This window comes from Alosa alosa, chromosome 21 (genome assembly GCF_017589495.1).
Source record: "Alosa alosa isolate M-15738 ecotype Scorff River chromosome 21, AALO_Geno_1.1, whole genome shotgun sequence".
In the NCBI taxonomy this organism is placed as follows: Eukaryota; Metazoa; Chordata; class Actinopteri; order Clupeiformes; family Clupeidae; genus Alosa; species Alosa alosa.
Genome location: NC_063209.1, coordinates 61,069 through 78,930, shown reverse-complemented (window position 1 = coordinate 78,930; position 17,862 = coordinate 61,069). Strand labels below are relative to the sequence as shown.

Genomic DNA, 17,862 nt, shown 5'->3' with positions numbered 1-17,862 from the left:
TCAAGATCAAACAGGAAGATGGAAGGCTAGGGACAAAGACTATACACAGGGACCACCTTCTTCCTATTGGACAGCTTGTGAGGATGCCACCCACCGACAAGGATGCTGATCCACCTGCCAGACCCAAGACCAGAGCAGACACTCGTAAGAAAAGTCAAAGAGACTCAAGAGTGTCAGGAGTTTTCTGATTCGTCCTCTGACATGGAGTATTATGTCACTCGGAGAGAGCCTGTCCCGAGGCTGCTAAATACTGCCAGGCCAGTAGTTGACTTAGAAGATGACCCTGAACCAGAAACTGATAATGACCCTGAAACAGAACATGAAAATGACCCTAAAGCTGAACCTTTTCATGCAAATGATTCAGACCCAGACAAGGTTGACCACAACTCTGAACCAGAACTCGAGGAGGAGGAGTGTGTTCAGGAAGTAGCTCCGGAAGAGACTAGTGAAGAGACCTGAGCCTAGAGACTGAGCCCAGACCTGAGCCTAGACCTAAGAGAACTGCCAAGCCAACTATTAGACTTACTTATGATGAGCCTGGTAGATCAAGAGACCAGCCTCTGACCATTGTACACAGAGGGATAGTCATTAAAATAGGAAAACACTAGAAACACTAGTTATTATGCCCTTAGGACTCCTTTGTTAGTTTATTAGTGTCTGTTGAGGACACACAAGACGTTTAACCCTCTATACCCCAGTGGAATTCTACAACAATGCCCCAGATTCCTGGGAATTCTAAGAGAAAAGGGCAATTTGAGAAACATTTTAAATAACCAAGAATAACTAAAAATCTAATGAAAAGTGTCAATTGTAAGTTTCTTTCAGTTTAAAGATTAGAAATTGCTCTTTCAAATGATATATGATCCATTAAAAATTATATATTCATGTTTCCCACAGACAGCCATAGGCCTACTCACTTACAGTCTCAAAGTTTTTCACTAACAAAAAGTTATAAATATGGTTCACATATTTCTGTATTAGAAGCTGGGAAACACGATACTATATGAGTACTGATTTCATTGAAATAGACTGGCATATCTTGCACTTATTTGGGATTTAGCTGGACAGTGAGCCTTACAGCTAAAAATGATGAGGATATGAACTAACGAGGCCATGAAGCATGGCGTATGAAATCGTGACTCATTTGATAAGCATGTCACCAACAACAGGGACTGTTAATCCTGACATGGATTTACGTTTTGTTTTATATGCACATCATGTTATATAATTTATCTAAACTTGATCAGTTGATGATAATGAACCTGTTGCACTCGTTCACTAACCTTCAACCTATCCTGTGCTAACATTACGAAGTCTCAGACTAACGTTAACGTTACATCAGTGAAGGTAGCAAATTAGCAGGCTTTTTTGTAATCACGAAGATGACGAGACATTGGCCTACTTGTATACAAATACATTTTCCTGACATCCATAAGCAGAAAACACAACGGTGGTTCCCGCTTTGGTTATTAGTCAACAAAAACTCATTTAGAGAGACATACATAAGTAGTAGTTTGCAATAACTATCTGTAAGTGGGATAACGATAATGTTAGCTTTACTGTACATGCCAGAAAGGGGTAATGTTAATGTTATGTGTTAAGATATAACTGCAAATAAACCTGGCATGGGTTTATCATAAACTTTATTGTTAATTAGGCCATGACCCATCATTGAATTATGCCTATATTTTGCTGGTGCTAGCTAAACTCAAACTGACTTTCACAGTGACAGCCATACAATTTTTTTTATGCCAGAGAGGCAGCTAAGTCAGTCATGACAAACGGGAGGATGCTAACGTTAAATTTATTACACTTTCATGTTTTTATTTTGTCATTTTCTTACATCAATATGATCGTCACTTACATCAAAACATGGTGGATGCACATCAATACCATCTCATCTAATGAGAAAAGACGCGGACGCTTGTTAGAAGCCATAACTCCAGAGGCACCGTAAGTCCTCAGCCGGTCAGTCAACAGGCTAAACTCAAAAAAAATACCGGAGAAATGTCAATAGCGACCTAGCCATTTAAGTGTGTCAAAATAAAAGTCTGGTGTTTATTTATCCACTAACGCTGTATTATTTCATGTATGAAGGTTATACTGTAGCAGATGTCTCTTTAAGAATTGCGGCCGGCCGCGGCCGTTACAGGAGAATACAGAACGGCCGTCAACGGCCGCTACGGGGTATAGAGGGTTAAAAGGGGGAGGGTGTAACCCTGTTGAAAATGTATACATTAATATAAGATTTGAATACATTATTTTATAGTTTAATAAATAGAATGTAAGGTTAAAAGGTTAAGATTCATTGACCAGCAATGACGTTATGAGTTTGCTCAATAAGAGAAATGCATATTGGGTAATGTTCATGTTTACTGAAAATAGCATTTAAAATGTTAAATATTTGTTGTTTAATAATATGTTAAAATGCTTTAAAAATGCCTGTAAGAATAGGAAGAAAGAGTTACACACATGTTTTGTGAATTTATTTTATTTCTTTTTGTGTTTGGCTCATTCACAAATCACATTCAAGTTCAAAGGACAAGGAAGTGAGTGGTGCGGGAGAGAAACGTGAAAACAACGAAAAATGGATTTGGGAGAAAGCACGAAAGAGTACGTGTCGAGAAGCGTGTTTGCTGATAGAGAACTGTTTATGTAATGCACCAGTTTAGTAAGTGTTCAACCAGAACTCTTATACAAAGCGTAAATGGTGATAGCTTATGTCCGGTTGAGTGGACGACTCGGCACACAAAGACAGACAGAAGTTTAAATTAGCTGCTGACTTAGTGGCTAGTGCTTTGCATGGACTTTGCTAACAAGCTAGCAACCAGTGACCTTGACTAGTAAAGCCTTTGTGAAACTGCAAGAAAAATGACAACGAAAGACCCGACGGAGCCGGATAGCGGTGCCGAGTGGTGGACTTTGCGAGGTCGTCAGCTGCATGAATCTTCTCTTCAACCGTCTCATCTTCATTGTGAATCTTCTCGTCATATCTCCTGCTGCTGTGGCTTTTGATCCTGTGCGCGTGAGGCTACATTCCCATTGAGTAAAGGTACCATTTTCTTTTGTTTTTGCCTTCGTGGTGAAGCAGCCATTTTGTTTAGGGCTACACCGCACCCGAGCTGCATTCAGGCCTGCATCACTTGAACATTTGAAGGGTATTTACAATTAGGCTAGGTTATTGCCGGCTATTTTATTTTCTTGGACCCTTATGTTTTCAATGTGAATGTGTATGCATTTCTGATTCGCAAAGTGATTTTGGAAAAGACACATTTAAATACTTACCTATTTTTTCTAAGTAAATCTTTTATACGTTTTTATAAAACAGTTGTGGTGAATGACTATTTTGATAAATAGTCACACACACACACACGCAACAGCTAAACTAAGGGCAGCCGTGGCCTACTGGTTAGCACTTCGGACCTGTAACCGGAGGATTGCCGGTTCGAACCCCGATCAGTAGGCACGGCTGAAGTGCCCTTGAGCAAGGCACCTAACCCCTCACTGCTCCCCGAGCGCCGCTGTTGGTGCAGGCAGCTCACTGCGCCGGGATTAGTGTGTGCTTCACCTCACTGCGTACACTGTGTGCTGTGTGTGTTTCACTAATTCACGGATTGGGATAAATGCAGAGACCAAATTTCCCTCACGGGATCAAAAGAGTATATATACTTACTATACTGATACTTATACATTCTTAGCAGACTTCACATAGAGATGCCAAAGGCCCTAGACACATGGGTTGGCAGCGACTTCACATGCCAATCCCTATGTCCAGGATGTCGGCCAGGCAGCATGATTGCATTGTCTTCTGCATAGTTTTTTATAAATTCTACAACTCCGTTGATATGTTCACAGCTGATGAACGCCGTGGCTGTGAGTGCTTCTTCCTTAACCGTGGTCTTGCCCCATTCTCCTCAAAGTGTTTGATTATATCAGTCAGGGTAACTTTGCCAGTTCTGAAAAAGGAAAACAAAGAAGTTTTACATCATGGGTCATGCTAACAGGCACCTTGTCACCTGACTGTATGTATTCATCCAAACTGTTCCTCACGTAGGCTAGTTGCTAAAGTATTGGCATCACAGTCAATTTAAGCAATGCTAACAGGCACCTTGGCACCTTACTCTGGATGTATTCATTCAAACTATCCTCCAGTAATCTAGGTGCTAAGTCATTAGCATCAGTCAATTCTTCAATGCATTATTCAAATTAATAGCAGATGCTCACATTACTAGCCAAAACCTCCCATTACAGCTTAGTTCCGATGTGCATATCATTTTAAAATGACAGTACTGAGCTAATAACAATTTAGGCTAAGGTATAAACTTGAAAACAAAAAACATGAGAACAGTTCCCCTGTGTAATCCCTGTGACTTTGACTGTGACTTTGAATGAACACATAACGAAAGTAGATAACTTGAATGTTAATGGAAACTCAACTTGCACATTCTGCAAAAAATGAAAACGATAGTTTCTTTTGTTTATGTAAATTTCTCCCAGCCGACTTGCTGCTGGTTTTGCTGTGGTGTGTCACATTTTGGCAAAAGCCGACAATGGTCAATTAGAGATTGAAATGCAATTGTGAGACAATCATTCACGTTATCCATATGAATATTAAAATCACCCAATAAAATTATTTTTCTGTTTGGACACCTAAAGTGGAAATGAATTCAGTGTAGGGGCCAAGGGGTCTATACAGTGTAATCACTGTTACAGGCTAATTAGTTTTCCAATCTGGATGTACAAGATTGAGGACTTCAAAAGATTTAAACTTATGCGTGAGCTTGGGAGATGTGAGAAAACTAGAGTGATAAATTGTAGCTACTCCACCTCCTCTGCCAGTGTGGCATGGTACATGGTAGTTCAAATAGGAGGGAGGTGTAAACTCATTCAATGGAAGGTATTCATCTGGTTTAAGCCAGGTTTCAGTGAGGCACATTACATCTATGTGATTGTCAGTAATAATTTCATTGACCAAGGGGGTCTTATTTGACAGTGATCGGATATTAAGTTTTTGGAAGGGTATGCCTAACCAAAGAGAGTAGTTATTCACCTTCATGTGCAAATTGGTAATGACTGTTAAAAGTGATTAAGGGAGAGGCAAGAGCACAGCTGAAGACGCACTGTCACGAGATATAAGCAACTCCTCTGCAGGATAAATGTTGTTTTATTCAGTCATTTGAGCAATATTAGGGTAAGTGTTGCTTTTTCCAGCCTATGTTTTCGATGGTAACCCATTGTCAGTCAGTAGTGAAAGTAACTGCATATAACTGTCTTCGTTGACTGACACCTTGGTGAAGTTAGTTTCACTTTGCCAATGAGTTCAAATAATAGACGAAAGTGCAAATGTAAAAAAGGCTATGCTAGGTTTTAGTAATGCATGGTTTAAGAATGACTATTTCATACGGTCTCGCAAGCAGCCTCCTTCAAATGCGCCGTTGAATGCCAAAATACCGATGCATTTATTTGACATATCATGTTAAAGGGAATGACAGATGTCATTCTCATTGGTTTAAAATGATGTTACGCCCCAAACACACCCATATGACTGATTAAAAGACCTAGGAACACCTTGTTACGCCATGCGCTCCACTTTTGATAACAAAACCCCTCTCAATGTGAACTGGACATCCTACTAAATTTGAATAGACTTTTGACTAGTGACGATGCACTTTAGAATGTCATGATGGGGCCCAAGGAGTGTTAAACTATCGTTAGGTTGGAAAACATTGGAAAGTTTATCATTTGCAATTCTTTCGCTCGGAAATTAAAATATGTACACAGTCTTGTACCTTTGCCTTTTTTCGATTTTCTGTTTTTAGTCACCCCATAGCTGGTCAGCCTAAATCAAGGCCTAAAACTCTTTTAAACAGACTTTTGAATGGACGTTGGATGGACAAGTGAATGGGAAACTTACTTTTGGAACCTCACCCACCGCAGAGGTGGGTAGTTCTATAAACTCTTTGCCAGACTGACTGACCGGCAGAATGGATTCAAATTCGCTAAGAGGTTCGTCAAAAATGTAATGGGCTTGAAATTGCATACAATCGCTGACAGCACCTTTAAGTTGAACCTAAATTGGACTTGGGTTAGAGACAAGAGGAAGGCTGAGACGAGAGGAGGGCTATTTCACATCAGACATAGATTGTGACACACATTTTATTGGGTATTTTTCTGTTTTTATTCTTTTTATTTACTTTGGACAAAATACCATAACAGTAACAATAAAGATTGTAGTGTTTTAAAAACAGCTAATATTGATCCCCATTGGGAAAAAGTCTATCCACTCACATGCTGGTTTCTGATTTCTCATTCTTCCCCTTATGACAGAAGTTTTCCTATGAGGAGCGCATGGCTCGCCGATTGCTTGGGCCCAATAATGCTGCCGGCGTTTTTGAAGTGGAGAACTCCTCTTATGCACAGCAAGAGCAGGTATTATCAATTGAAAGAAATATATCCTTTCTGAGCATTGGTAAGATTTCTTCAAACTGAGTATGGCATTATAATTGTATCAAAAGTGCCCAAGTCTGATAGAACATGCTCACGGTACAAGCACACATACTGTAGGCACCGACATGAATGTGGCAAATACTTTAGAAATGTTCAACTGACAATAAACAGTGAATTTTATTGAGTGGCACTAACAAATAGAAGAATCATAATCTACACCAGGGATAGGCAACTGATGGCCCTCCTCCTCACTCAGTGCGGCCTGCGGATCAATTTTCAAATGTCATTAAAAAGCTGGTTTCATTCCATGTGTTTTTTTTTTACCACATTTGAACCGGATCCCTATTGTAAATATAGCTGCAAGCAGCAATGCGGGGGCCAAGCAGTGCGCTATAGCAGGAATGGCGTTGCCATGGCATGAGCAAGCACTCACAGCAAGTTTGATTGCAATTGGATTAAGAATGGCTGAGAAATAAGCTCATTTACTTTGTTATAGTGCCCTTAGAGGCACAAATTACACCAATGTCCTTGTGCATTCTCAGAATCAGCTACCCTGGACTTCATACACCAAAGAGTTGCTGAGATGTGAGCTCAATTTGTCTATTTCAGCACCCCTAGAGGCCAAATGAGACCACTTTCCTTGCATTTCCTCACAATCAGCTACTTTGTCTCTGTATTAAGTTTGGACTTCATACATCAAAGCGTTGCTGAGATACAAGCTCACTTCCTGTGTTGCAGCGCCCCCTATAGAGGCCAAATGATGCCAATTTCCTATTGCGTCATCACAATCATATACCAAGTCCCTGTACCAAGTTTGGACTTCATACATCAAAGCGTTGCTGAGATATGAGTTCACTTCCTGTATTGCAGCGCCCCCTATAGAGGCCAAATGATGCCAATTTCCTAGTGCATCACAATCAGATACCAAGTCCCTGTACCAAGTTTGGACTTCATACATTAAAGCGTAGCGGAGATGTTAGCCCACTTCCTGTTAGGCGGCATCGTCGCCATGTGTGATTTGCTGTCACAGGCAAATAAACTTGAAATGAAAAAATATCGTTTGTGCGGCTCGGTCTGAAGATCATCTCCGCCAAGTTCTGTGAAAATCGGATGAAATTTGTAACCGCTGAAACTTTTCGTAGAGTTTAGACTAAACCCAATATGGCGGAAAGTGATGGGATAGGGGTCGATAAACTCGGGATGTTCCAAGGATTAAGACGCTACCTCAATTGGGAAAATCAGACAAAAGAGTCAAGGATCGTGTGCATGAACGCATGTCCAGCATTGAACTGGTGGTGGCGCTAGAGTGTTCAATGTATATGCATAAAAATTGCTGTGAGTGATGGGGACAGTGTCCTGACTAATGGTATCGAGTTTTGTTATGTTAACTCAAAGCGTCACGGAGATGTTAGTCCACTTCCTGTTTGGCGGCTTCATCACCATATTTGATTGGCTGTCACGGGCAAACAAAAATCTGACAAGTATCGTTTGTGCGGCTCGCAGAAGATCATCTCTGCCAAGTTCTGTGAAAATCGGATGAAATTTGTAACCGCTGAAACTTTTCGTAGAGTTTGGACTAAATCCAATATGGCGGAGGTCCAATATGGCGGAAAGTAACGTAATAGGAGTCATTGAACTTAGGTTAGTCCAGGGATTCCAACAGTGCCTGATTTGTAAAAATCGGATGCACCGTTCAATGGTCACATGTGTTAAAGGGGTGATAGAATGATTATATAGGGTATTTGGTGCTGGTCCTTAAGGTCTCTGAATAGGGTGTGTAACATTGGTTGGGCTGAAAATGGCATATGTGCTGTTCTATGTGCCCTAATGCAAGCCTGGTTAAAAGCCCTAGAATGAAACGAGAGGTTTTCTCCCTTTTATGGTATGCTCATGAATATTTAGATGAGCTGTGCGCTGATTGGTTGGTTTACAACGAGCGAAGCGCGGAACAAAGCAGCGTCATGGCCACAAGCACTCACTCACTGAAACATCGAAATTGTTGATATGGACACATTAGGTGTTGAACCATATATGTATGAGCCAGAATCAGAGGAAGAATCTGATGTAGAGGAGCAACTAGTCGCCCATAGATTACAAATGACTACTTCAGAATGGTAAGTTTTTTCATTTATCATTTACACGTAGCACTACACGTTAGCTGTAATACTAATGTAATAGCCTACTCACACTTCAGTGTCCTAGCCTAAGCATAACGTTGTATTAGTCTTATGTTAACTTTGTAAGCAGCATAACAGTTATTCATTTGCACACATACAAATGTTTTACAACATGTAACGTTACCCTCGTGCATTTTCTGTCAAGACGTCCAGTTAGCGAGAAAGTCCGTATAGCCAATATGTAGCGTGCAGATAGCTATAATGAAATGAGTGCTGCTCGCAAGGAAAATAGCCTATACTCTCGTTTTAGTCAGTATATTGTTACAGTTCTCTCCTGCTGAATGGGTTATCTGATTAGGAGTTACCTACATTATTTGCCACGTAACGTTAGTAGTAATATGTGATCTTACAACAGGACGTCCAGTTAGCTGGGCAAGAGACTATTTCCGTAGTACCAGTTCAGTATGTTATGGCCGTAATGAAATGAGTAGCCTACTGCTCACTCGCTTCAACAAAAATATTACCACTGTCATGTCACGGGAGGTAATATTTTTGTTGACGCGAGCAGTAGGCTACTCATTTCACAAACACCATAACCTACGAACTGCCACTACAGAAATAGTAGGCTCTTGCCTAACTAACTGGACATCGTCCTGTTGTATATATTATTACATGTAACGAAGATAATAATCTCATAACCAGATGGCCTAATCAGCAGTAGGCTAACTTCTATCCTGCTGATTATATCATCTGATTATAAGATTATTACCCTCGTTCCATGTAGTGATATGTGAACTTACAATTACATCCATCTCCCCTTGCCAGGTGTACGTGTGGAAACTATGACCGCATGCCCCACGAGAGAGAAAATATATGTTGCCGGGAAGTACCCCAGGTAACTAAAACTGGAGATATTTACTCAAGCTAATTTGTGCTTTCTGCTCATTCAAAATGACAAAATAACAGCATGGTCTTTATATTTGTTTTTACAGGTCATGAGAAGAATGACCCAGGTTCCGGAGGAGATAACCTGATGATGATTGACCATCCTGGCCTTGAACCGGTGTGCCTCAACATATATTCTTTACAAAATGCAATGAACATCTACAGAGCTGACCATGGGCAGTTGAGAATAAGAGGGATGGAAAGGTGAGGACAATCTGAGACAAGTGTTACCAGCTATATAATATAAATCAATCAAATGTTTTTAGCCAATATGCATTCATTATTAGTTCAGCAGGTCACGAAAACACAGTTTGATGCAAACAGTAAAATGACAAACTTTATTTTGTTTCAACACAATCATACAGTGCTATACTCAAAAATATAAAATATTAAAAAAATAAATAGTAAACAAGTGTGCCTTTCCACTCTGATTTCTCTGAAGGCAATGCAGACACTTGGCCTACAGATCTTTCTTGAGCTGGTGCTGGGGTTTCCTTGGGCGAAGTGTCCGTGTTGTGATCCCCTCTGCTGCGCATACGGAGGGAGTTTCCGGAAACATCAGGGCAGTATGTCGGGTTCAGACCCCCCCTCGACTGAACCGTGACACATGCTCAGCGACAGCATCCTCCCTGGAAGGTCTGGGAAGCTGAGCACACAAGTCTTGGGGCACAGGAATCTGCTGGACGGCATCCACATAACGAAGGGAGTCATGGACGATCTCTTCGAACACCAGTCTTATCAGGTTAAAGACATAGCCTGGTGTGTGTGAATTAATAAGTTATTGTTAGTGTCTATACCGTTGCACATTTGTTGCACAATCGTTTGTATAAAAAAGTATATACATTTTAAACTTACAAATCGTTGGCTCTGTCTTCACTTTTTTCACCGTGTAACCTCCCCTTTTGGCCTTTGGAAACACAAGCCTGTACATTAGTTTCCCCTTGGCTGTCTTCCGTTGTAGGCGCTGAGCATTCTCATTGAAATGCATAGCTGCAAGGTACAACCTAAATGAAACAGCAGAAATGTTGTAACAATTGTCACTTGTCACTTTTGTAAGCACACACCAAGCAAAATACTACTATTAACTCACAGCAAAAGCATTGGCTAAACCTGTAGGCTGTGCCAAAGCTGTACTCTAACCGGTGTTGTTACAAGTGCCTTTCAGTTAGAGCAGCCTAAAATTGTAATGATTTGCATTTTGATGGCTGGCAATTAGGCCTGATCTCACACTTTCACTAAACAAAACCCATTTCTGTACACAATGTCTTCTGAAGGCATCATACGTGTGTGTTCTCAGCTGCATTGCATCAAATATCTATAAAATAATTAAAAGTAGATCAGTTGTGAAGTCATCAGTGAAAGACAAACACTTCCTGCAGGGGACAATGAGCACAATGATACCTTTTTCATCTTTGAAAATGAAGCTCCACAAAAGTAAATGGCAGCAGACAGCTGAAGGTTGCCCACAGGGGTGCTCCCAATAACTGGCTGACTCTTCCACTGTCGGAAGAACTTGCAGTGAGGGCATAGTTGGTCGATCGCTAGGAAGGACCCTCTTCTGCGTGGCAGGAATGTACAGGTTCTTGTGCACACAGGGCAGATCTCGAACAGGCTGAAGAGGCATTGCTCAAAAACAATGTATTTTGCATCGCCATATGAAGTCACTGGTGATGTACTACAAAAGATAATAAAGAAAAACAACATTGTCCATCTCAGTCAAAAATCTGTCAAAAACAATTGTACTGTCTGACAACAGTCACAATGCATATAAATAGCACTGCTGCATTGTGAGAGTTGTAACTTTACTTACAAAAGCTGAGATGATTCTGTCTCCATTGTAGCAGACTGTGCAGGATCGTATGTGGAATCTTGAGGATCAGTGCATGCAGAGGAAACATCTTCCACCTCCTCAAATTCAATGCGAGGTCTCTTTGCTGGCCTCTGACCCTTCAAAGGAGTTGAAGAGAATGGCCCAGAGACTGAAGGAGCCGTTGTGCCTACTGCCACACTTTGGCATTCTTGGCGTTGCCTGTATGCCTTCAAAGGGGAGGGGAGACTATTTAGTGGGGTGTCATATGGATTGCTCGGTGCCGAAGGACAATGTACTGCTGTGATACAACATACAATTTACTAATCAGTCATATCTTTTGTATATAGACCCATTCATACTGGTTGAACAAATAACTTTCACCAGCCTTCCCCACAAAAGTAAATGCAGGTCATTCAGTCAGATGAATAGTATGAATAGGTCTATTCATACTATGAATACTTCTTTAATTTGTTGTGAATGGCTCACTAATGTACTCAGTCATCAAGGTAAGTAATTGGGCAACACTGCTCTACTAAATGCTACCCAGTAATAATGCTACAAATGTTTGGAACACACAAACACCATAACACGTCTGATAATATTCATGATAACATAAGAATAATTAGAACGTTTACCTTTGCTTCGTTGGTGAGGTCTCAATGTAGTAAAAGAAAGCTGCGTCCCGCGAGATGCCACACAAGGAGGATCTGTTTGGCATGCTGCAACTTTTGTTCGTGGTTGTTCTTGTTGTTCTTGTGATGTGCTCTGAAATCATTTTACACGATAATGTTAACGTTACTCCTAGTTTCCACTTCTAAAAGTGGTAACAGGATCGACTTAGGTGGGTAACATTACAGCTTAGTGCTAGCTTCTAGCAACCAAACTATCGTGATTCTACTCAGCTTTAGCTATCTTGCTGGAATAGAATAACAAAATAACCTGACGAAGACCTGGACAAACGTGCATCGTAAAGTGTAGATTTACATGTCAACATGTTATTTATTCGAATGAAATACAGTCAGGGAAATGAAATAATGTTACCCCCATTGCTAACAAACTGAATCGTAACACATTCTACGTGTACATGTATGTTGCTATACACGATATGCTAGCATTGCTATCAACTGCTTAGCAACAAAATAATACTTACAGCTTGCGGTTGTGATGACCTTACGGTCGGAACAGCCCCTCGTTTCAGTAAAAGAAGTTTGGCAAATCCTGCTTTAAACTGTCCAAGATTTTGAAAGCTGTCTTCGGTAAAATGTTTAGAGCAAATGAACAGCTGAGCGTCGAACTTTGCAGGGATCTTCTGATAGACAAACATTATCCATGCCTGCCGAGTCTTCGGATCCTTGGGAAGACTGTGACAAACTTCCCCTTTCTCCGTGCAGCCTGGAACACTGCATTTACCTCTCTGGCTCATTTTCGATAGAGAAACTGCCTGCTTTGTAATTCTTGTAGAAGTAAACCCAACAGTAGGCTAGCTAAACTAGTGTCTGACATCTTCACAACCTCCATTCATGTTCTTGGGCCAGCGAACCAGTGGGCTGGTCTGTATGTAAATTTTGGGGCGTGACAAATGTACAGGCCAGAGCCAAATAAGGCACCACTTCAGAGTTTGCGTAAACTCTGAGCTTCTTTTGGATTCGCCCGTTTTATGGCGGGAGTTTCGAATTGTGAGATTTGCACAGAAAGGAGGCGTGGATGGGGTTTTGAACTTCTCTGTATCTCCATTTCACCCACTGAACTATCGTTATTCATCTATGACAAGGTAAACTCGGTTTTGCATTCTATGACCCCTTTAACATATAGTTTGTAAATAAACATTGTACATTTAACTGATGTAAGAAATAGCTGTTAATTAGTGCCAAAAAGACATTTAGTTAACCATTAACAAATAGATACATATTTTAGTAACAATTAACAAATATTAACAAAGGGCTAGGTAATGACTAGTTTGCTATTTATTATGGCACCTTGTTATAAAGTGTTACCCTATTTTTTTTTCTCTCGATGTTAAATGTGATTACTTTCGATGAAAATCCTGTAGATGGGGCTTGCAAATTGAAAAGAAATCGTCTAGTATTGTCTTAATTTTTTATGACATATATCCTCTTTTTGCCAATCTACTGTTTTGGTCTACTTTTCTACCTCGTGCACGACCAGAGATGAAGCTGACCTAAACCGCGCTTGAATAAACGAGGCCAAGATGCCGCTAACTTTAGTTAATGGAACGGCTTCAGCCCCAAGTGAAAGTCTACGCTAGTTCAAGCCAGGCTATTTCTGTTAAGTGCCGCCTTTATTAGTGAGGTTGAGGGAATACCCTCTAGGTTGCCTGAACCCATGACGACTAAACCCGAGCTGTCGGTTTCAAAACACTGGTTACGAATTAGTTCAATCAACCCTGTATTGGTTAACCTAGAGTCGTGCGTGTTCATGGCGAACTTATAAAGACATCATCTATTAAGAGTCGAAACCATGAGTGAAAATAGCGCGCGAAAAAAAGAGCACCATATTTTTCAAAGGCAGAGCAGCAAGTTCTCCTCAAGGCTTACGAGGAGAGAACTGTAATAAAAAAAAAATAGTGTCTGCTAAGGACCTTGCTTGGCTTAAATGTGTAAGTTTAGGATAGGCTATTAATGTCAAAAGCACAATATATTAAATAATTCAGTGGGCATCACATATTAACTGCTTTGTATGATGCTTTCTTAGACTATAGTGTCGTAAAAATTAAGTATTACTTACATTAATACACAGGATTAGATGTTATAATCCTTTGTGCCAAAATCCAAGGTAAAAACACAATCAGAAGCCCCTACTCAAATTAACTTTAAAAGGCACACTAACCACAAATCTGCCAACCAATGGTCACAAACACAAGACAAATGGCCCATAACAGCAGTATAAAGTATGCGGCATGTCATTGGGGTTATCATGTGGGCACCCTCATTCACCGATGTTTTGTTAAGTTAGGCCTACGACACCTCATGAAGACTTAACAGTGAAATCAGCGTCCTGGAGATACTCCCCTCCATGCTGCCACCATATTACCACATTGAAATATCCAATACCCAAAATACTTTTAACCAGCCTAGGCATGGTCTAGGTTGGCTAGGTTGGTCTGTTTAACCAGCCTAGGCATGGTCTAGGTTGGCTAGGTTGGTCTGTCCCGTTGATGCGGACTGAACCATAACCATAAAAACCCTAGCCAACCACCATCAACCTAGGCACAGTCCGTCTCAAACACAAAACAAATTAGCCAGCTAGCTTACCTTACCTTATGCCCCATGTTGCCACCATATTACCACAATAAAATATCCAAATACTCTTAACCAACCTAGGCATGGTCTAGGTTGGTCCGTCCCATTGATGTGGACTCAACCATAACCCTAAAAAACCCTAACCAACCACCATCGACCTAAGCACGGTCCGTCACAAAGACCAAACAAATGAGCCAGTTAGCTTACCTTAGCTTGCGCCCCAGGAAGGGTAACTTCTCCTTACCCACAACCATTCGCTTGCTCGTTCTGCTGCCAAGCACATGTTACTAACCACCTGCCTTAGACTTTCACAAAGAGGCAAAAAGTATCCCACAGGCAAGCTGACCGTACGGCAGAGTACAAAGCTTTAGTCATGACGCCAGAGACAGGTTACAAACATACAAGCATCCTAGGCAAGCATGAGGGCAACAAATCTGAGTTATAAACAAAGTCTTACCATTATTTATAGGACTAAAACAGAGTATTCTGGATGGATTACATAAAAGAAAGAAAAAGAGCTTTCATGATCTTTCATTAAAGGCATAAGCACGTCAGATTCCCTAAGTCAGGCTGACCTTGGAGACCACAGCTAAAGAAAATTAAAAAAAACTAAGATCATCTTTTTAATATCTACCTTTCTTTAAAGTGTAGCCAGTTAAACAACAGCAACCCCATTAGTCATTAAAACGCTAATTACTGGAAATTTCCCCACAATATACAACCTTGTCACAGATTGAGTGCGTCAGCCCACACACGTACTGAAATCCCTCTTTGAGAATCCCAAATGTCATTTCTATTTTAACGTGGGTTCTGCTGTGGGCAACGTTAAACCTTGTTTGTGCTCCAGCATCCGGATCGAAGTATGGGGTGATGAGTGTTGGAAGGCATGGGTACCCAGAAATTACCCATCAAATTCATTCTAACATTAAGTTAGAGCCTACACATTAGTTAGCCTGTACTGGATCTGATAATATTCCCGTAAGGTATAATGCACTCTTGTTGCTCAAATTAGATTCCCAGTACATTCTGGCATCGGCTCTGTTCGAAACATGAAAAACTGCTGCCTTTTAAGAAATCCAACTGCGGAGCGAGGCAGCAAGTGCGGTTCAAAACCGAAAAAAAAAACTTTTTGAAGACGGCATCGATGCACACTTCATGCTCCCTCCTACCCATAATCCTTTGCGACAACTTCTGAAACAGCTGTGAAAAGTAAACAAAGATGGCGGATGACCTCAGTAATGGCTGCTGAATCTGTTGAAATGTAATTTGTGTGACATTATTTTGCTTAGACGGCATTGTGTGACAAGTGTCAAAGCAGCGGCCCTGCAGAACGTGCACCTAATTACCTAAACATAACCTGATAACCTAAACAAACCTACCCCCTACCAGGTTAAGTTCAAAGCCTATGTTACCATAGTGACTTACATACAGTAGCCTGGCCATTTTGGAACTGAAAGCCCAGGTTTACCACTTACTTTGGGTTAACATACCCAGTTAAGCCAGTAAACCCGCTTTCTGGAATACCCCCCAGGCTGCCACCACTTTGTTTGTTTGCAGTTTTTGAAGCCTAGGTTGCCTAGAGACCAAGGTTTTTTTGCTGTGTACTCTAGAGCTGAAGATGTTTGCCACACCTGCCAGTGCCCAGGATCAACCTACAATCACATTGTTTGTTACAACAACAAAACCCAACCCTGCAAAGGTGAAACAAATGGTTACGGAGAACAATTGTGTCAGCTTTCGCTGTAAAGACATTAGGCCTTTTAATATCGTAAATGCCGTGGGGTTTGAAGAGCTGGCGCAATACCTAATTAATGTCGGGGCTATGTATGGGAGGGTTCCCGCAAACTTCAGAGTGCTGAGATGTTATGATGTTACAGAGGACTTAGGCTATTTTATTTCTTTGTTCCAACTTCCAAGTGGCCAAGACTACGTTAGTCATGAATAAATTATATTAAAAAATTTAAAAATGACTCATTCTTGACAAAAAGGGAAAGGAAAGGAAAATGAGCTGTGTGCGTGCAGAAATTTGAATAATGTTGGGCTGTAAACGGGTTTGGGCTTTTAAAAAGTTGTCAGTCTCGGGCTCGGGCCTTATCAGGCCTAACCCAGTAAACAAAATAAAGTCCTGGCGACGTCCCCTTAAGGTCCCCTGGCGAACGTCACCTCCTCGACATTGTGTAGGGTTCCCTTTACGTCCCGCGGACCTCTGTTCGGCAGGTCTAAAAGACGACCACGAGACTTTGAGAGGACGTCCTGTAGTGGTCACCGCAATGTTATGCGCGCGACGTATATATTTCCGCGATGGTAAAAAAAAAAAAACATAAAGCGCGATTTGGTATGGTATTCTGTAAATCTCAGCGTTGCTAGGAGAGAGGTAGCCGGAACATGAACACGCATTAATGACTTGTTCTACAACTACGCCAATCAACTTCACTCACCTCATATTTTCGCATGTATGAAATCCGTCCTCGAATGCATTACACTAATGATGAGTAGACATGGACATTTATACCGGGCTAGGATGTGCTGCTTTCACATCACGGTGTCATTTTCTTAATAAACTAATCGACGTTTTAATGGGCATATCCCGTAGCATATTGTTCAAAACATCATCAGAGTAGGCCTAGGCTAGCCTAAGATAAATTGTTCAAACCATATTGTTTCAAAATATTAAAACTAATAATAGCCAAAAATACTAAATTAATGTAATGCATGCTGGGAAGCAAAACTCAACATGAAATAAAAGTACATGAAACATAACTAGAATGCATTGGCGTTATATCCACTTTCGTTTTCTTGGACCTGCTGTGATCAAACAGGGACAGCCTATAAATGTAAGCCTTTCTTCCTGGAACATTGCAGATAAAGAAAAATTTATCGTTTTCTCTAGGCTATGAATGCTCTGAACAGTAAGGCTCTGGTGAGGCAGAGAGCTTCTGCTCCTCGTTAGAAATCTTATCGGTTATGTGCACTCTTTGCTGTTTCCACAAGGAGCTGCTGTAACATCGGGGACAGCTAGGCCTATGCGTGACAGTTTTAAACGCGAGCATGCGTCAAATAAATTACAATGACATTTAAACAAGTCATGAAGAAGCAGTATCCTTAATTCTTCTGCAATGTAGAGCTAGATCGTTTTACAAATTAAGTAGTCACTTATGTTGCTAGACAACCCTAAACAAATGCTACGTGGACTGTTTTTAACATTTCTCTAGTTTTATTGCATCGTATTCCGCTCCAAAAGCCGGTTCAGTCCCAATTCGGCCGTGTGTGTGTTTCTGAAAAT

General features: G+C 40.9%; 1 protein-coding gene and 2 long non-coding RNA genes across 5 annotated transcripts in view; 1 reads left to right on the top strand and 2 right to left on the bottom strand.

The window, feature by feature from the left end:
* The window catches only part of myot (myotilin), a 78,226-nt gene that overhangs the window by 19,835 nt on the left and 40,529 nt on the right, over nt 1-17,862 (top strand). The window contains exons 1-4 of one of the 3 annotated variants that reach the window (XM_048230703.1): nt 6,372-6,429; nt 9,390-9,459; nt 9,557-9,713; nt 9,952-10,251. The exons of 1 other annotated variant lie outside the window; for it this stretch is intronic. In XM_048230703.1, the coding sequence (XP_048086660.1) occupies nt 10,117-10,251 (135 nt within the window). In that variant the 5' untranslated portion in view covers nt 6,372-6,429; nt 9,390-9,459; nt 9,557-9,713; nt 9,952-10,116. Of the gene's footprint in view, nt 1-6,327; nt 6,430-9,389; nt 9,460-9,556; nt 9,714-9,951; nt 10,252-17,862 lie in introns of those variants that run through there. One more of the 3 variants, XM_048230701.1, reaches the window with a different exon arrangement.
* On the bottom strand, nt 10,174-11,511 carry LOC125286040. Its single transcript, XR_007192122.1, has 4 exons — nt 11,320-11,511; nt 10,911-11,184; nt 10,365-10,824; nt 10,174-10,265 (listed from the first exon to the last, which is right to left on the bottom strand). It is a non-coding gene; the product is annotated as an uncharacterized LOC125286040 (long non-coding RNA).
* Nucleotides 11,531-13,112, bottom strand: LOC125286041. Its single transcript, XR_007192123.1, has 3 exons — nt 12,470-13,112; nt 11,955-12,084; nt 11,531-11,546 (listed from the first exon to the last, which is right to left on the bottom strand). It is a non-coding gene; the product is annotated as an uncharacterized LOC125286041 (long non-coding RNA).